Genomic DNA, 3,785 nt, shown 5'->3' with positions numbered 1-3,785 from the left:
TTTACAGAGGAGAGAAATAATTCTTTTATTTTTATAAATCGGTTAAATAGATATAAATGCAACAGAGGAAATACAGAATGTCCAAGATTCATGGATATAATCTGAATTCTGAATTATAGGCCCATCTGCTCTTTACACATGTAGAGAAAATTAGGAAGAAAATCATAAAACACATGTGACTGCATCAGAGATCTGGATGTACATTGTATATTGCATAATTGTATAACATAATTATATAATGTTCTAATAGCAAGTGATGTGAAATATCACAAAGTAAGAAAATATCAGAAAAAAGGAAGAAAAAAAAAAACATGAAAGAAGATGTAAATAGCTTTATTTTCTTTTAGTCTCTCCTGCTCAGAAATGGACGGCCAAGCAAAAAAAAAAAAGAAAAAAAAAAGATTACTTGAAAATTGGTTTAGTATGTTATAATTATGAAACAATCTGTTAGGTATTTAAAGTTGAAATGACAAAAAAAAAAAAAAAATGTTAATTTTTTTTTTTTTTCAAAAACCGGGTCTAACAATAATAACTAATATGTAATATATAGTGTTCTAATGTTGATATTGATATGTGGTTAAATAAATCATTTTGATTTCTATGGAACTATTAGGGCCCCGTCCCAAATTGCACCTTCTCACAGTCGTGACGTAACGTCGGTGCTCGCTTCAATGTGGGCTCTGCAAAAGTACGCATGGAGGGTACATATCGACCGCAAAGGGGGCGCTCGCAAGCATCCTTCTGACACCGAAAATGACAAACGGGGATTTAACAGACACGCGCACGCCTGCAGTGTGTCTGACTGTACTACAAGTCACGCCCCCTAAAATGAAACGGCCAATTAGCACCTCCCTCTTCTTCTACTTCACTTTCCTAGTGTGGCGATAGTAACCATTTTAAAGTATTTTAATTCTGAAACTCTATAGTAAATTTTGATTTGATTGAAGGGGTAGGGTTAGGGTTGAGGGTAGATCTTTAGTTATAATTACCATAGGTCTTTTATGCTTTATGCTTTATACTTCTGTCATCATTTTCTCACCCTCAAGTTGTTCCAAACAAGTTGTGTATGAATATCTTTCCTCTGTTGAACACAAAAGAAGATATTTTGAAGAATGTTGGTTGCTGGACCCCATTGACTTCCATAGTATGAGAAAAAATAATAATATTGAAGTCAATGGGGTCCATCAACTGTTTGATCACCAACATTCTTCAAAATATCTTCTTTTGTGTTCAGCAGAAGAAAGAAACTCATACAGGTTTGGAACAACTTGAGGGTGAGTAAGTTATTATAGAATTTTAATTTTTGGGTGACTATCCCTTTAAATAATATTTGAACGCAATATAAGTCGGCCTTACATACATTTCATACATAAACATAAAATAAATGTACTTGAAAAGATCGTTTCAGTCCAAGACCTTCACGCTTGTTTCTTTGCAGGAGGCGTAACTTGTAGTGGCGTGGACTGTGGGATGAAGACAGACCCTACTGTTGGAAGTCCACTAGACCGTAAGTGCATATGAAGTGTGCCATTTGGGACAAGGCCTAAAGCGATTCAGAAGTTTTGCATTTTAATTCATTGTAGGTTTCAGTGAGAACGCTGATTGAATCAAGCAGACGACGGGTCGTTGTTTTTACAATCTGATAGTGTATGATTACATAAATAAATACTTTTCATGTGCAAACTCGCATGTTTGCTCTGAAGTTTTAATGCGCAATGCAACGTAAGATGAGTAGTGTTAGTTAACATGTTTTTACATACCGTTACATTTTTAACATGCACAGAAAATAAAGAAAAGGGAGTTTGTATTAAATGTAGGATTACATTTTCACTTTCACTTTTCCATCTTATGCCACATCAGGCAACTCTGACACGTCTTTCTGTGGGAAAACAATAGAAGTTCCTCCCTCCGGTCAAAAACACATGTAGCACTTGCTTAACAGGGAATATCACTTACTTCCACTCTCACTAAATGCATGGGGATTCAGCCATGTTTCATGGCATAATTTCAGATTTAGAGTAAACCTCATAACCAAATAAACGAAACTGGGGCCTATTAAAAATGCATACATGGTGGCAAATGGTTTTGACAAAGATGAGCGATCAAAACAAAGACGGGGCTTTATTTGGACTTCTCGGGTGCCACAGGGTCCGTTTGCACTCCGGCATCAGACTGGCGTTTTTGGCCCTGTGAGACACACCAACGCATAACGCAACATTAGTGATCCTAACTTTGCAAGGAAGTCTTTGTTTTTTCCTGCTCGTCTGTAATGGCGCCTGAAGCAAAACCCCTCGCAACCTGTCTGACAACTGCGGTTTTATTTTGCTAAAGCATCAACAGTGGATCTTGCTCCAACACGCCTCTTTTAGTTACAGTCCATGGTGAAAATATACGCTTTATTATCGGTGTGTGCTGTGATTATTTCGTCGTCATCACACTTTTGTCTGAGATAACTGACATCCCATTTGAAACCGCCTATAACCGTGAGTAATAATAATTGTCTTGAGAAACAATGAATGAAGAGGCTAAAAAAACAAATATTGCAACTAAGATTAGAATAACACATTTAGATTATGAGATTTCATGCAATATTATTAGATTTCATGCAATTATAAAATATCGTATGCAAATGTTTTGTTCCCAATTTAAAATATTTATTGCATTTTAATTAGCACGTATTAAAGCGCAGTACAAATAAGAGATCATATTTATGTGGAATTGATTAATCTAAATGTTGGTAATTGAGGCCATCTAGTGGTCATACACTGTGAAAGTTGATTCTTGTTTATGTTTTAAGATTAACAGCCAGCAAACGATACCAAAATAATCAGGATGGTTAGACGTCGGACAGAATTACACGACGCTTCTCAGCATTTAACTGGCAAACTACATGCAACGGAACAGTTAAACTAGATAGACGCATTTGTCCTCGGTCAACTCCCTAGCTCTTTTTACTTAACCAGGTTTTTGAAGAACAGCTGGAGGGAATTCCTCTTCTCCAGCTTTCGAGGCATGTTGGGCGAGGAGTTATCTGTGCTTGCGATGGATTTGTTGTCCGGGGCCGTTTGTGGTGCTGGGACGGCAGGTTTGGGCTCCTCTTTGGCCTTCACCACTGGAGCAGCTTCTGCCACAGGAGGAGGAGCTGGAGTCTCCTTCTTGGCCTCTGGTGCCTTGAGTTGATATAAATGAATGGTGGTTAATGAGATGCACATTATCATTTAGATTTTGTACACTCCTGCTCAATAGTTTGGGGTCAATTATTAATATTTTTGTTTATTGATCAAAAGTGACAGCAAATGCATTTATAATGTTACAAATGATTTCTTTTTCAAGTAAATGCTGTTTTTTGAACTTTAAATTCATCAAATAATCCTGAAAAAAAGTGTATGATGGTTTCCACAAATATATGAAGCAGCACAACTGTTTTCAACATTGATAATAATGAGAAATGGGGAACACTTTACAATAAGGTCCCATTAGTTAACGTTAGTTGATGCATTAACTAATATTAAATAACAATATGTTACATTATTTATTAATCTTTATTAAATGTTAGTTAATATAAATGCAACTGTTCAATGCTAGCTCAGGTCCATTAAATAATATTAACAGATACAACTTTTGATTTTAATAATGTATTAGTAACTGTTGAAATTAACATTAACTAATATTAATAAATGCTTTACAAGTATTTTTCAGCGTTAGTTTATGTTAACTAATGTAGTTAACTAATAACAAATGAAACCTTATTGTAAAGTGTTACCAAGAAATGTTTCTTGAGCATC

The 3,785-nt window shown here is 35.5% G+C and overlaps 1 protein-coding gene across 16 annotated transcripts in view; it reads right to left on the bottom strand.

Annotated features, from left to right (window-relative positions):
* Window positions 1-3,785, bottom strand: part of bcas1 (brain enriched myelin associated protein 1) — a 16,851-nt gene continuing 13,066 nt past the window's right edge. For all 16 annotated transcript variants that reach the window (XM_084098767.1, XM_084098762.1, XM_084098763.1 and 13 more), the window contains 2 exons: window positions 2,961-3,170; window positions 1-2,187 (listed from right to left, as the gene is read on the bottom strand). In XM_084098767.1, coding sequence (XP_083954893.1) covers window positions 2,122-2,187; window positions 2,961-3,170 — 276 coding nt within the window. In that variant the 3' untranslated portion in view covers window positions 1-2,121. The remainder of the gene's footprint in view (window positions 2,188-2,960; window positions 3,171-3,785) is intronic.

The sequence above is a fragment of the Abramis brama genome, assembly GCF_963993115.1.
Source record: "Abramis brama genome assembly, chromosome: 22".
In the NCBI taxonomy this organism is placed as follows: domain Eukaryota; kingdom Metazoa; phylum Chordata; class Actinopteri; order Cypriniformes; family Leuciscidae; genus Abramis; species Abramis brama.
The sequence above is the reverse complement of the archived record's forward strand: the minus strand, read 5'-3'. Positions and strand labels throughout refer to the sequence as shown.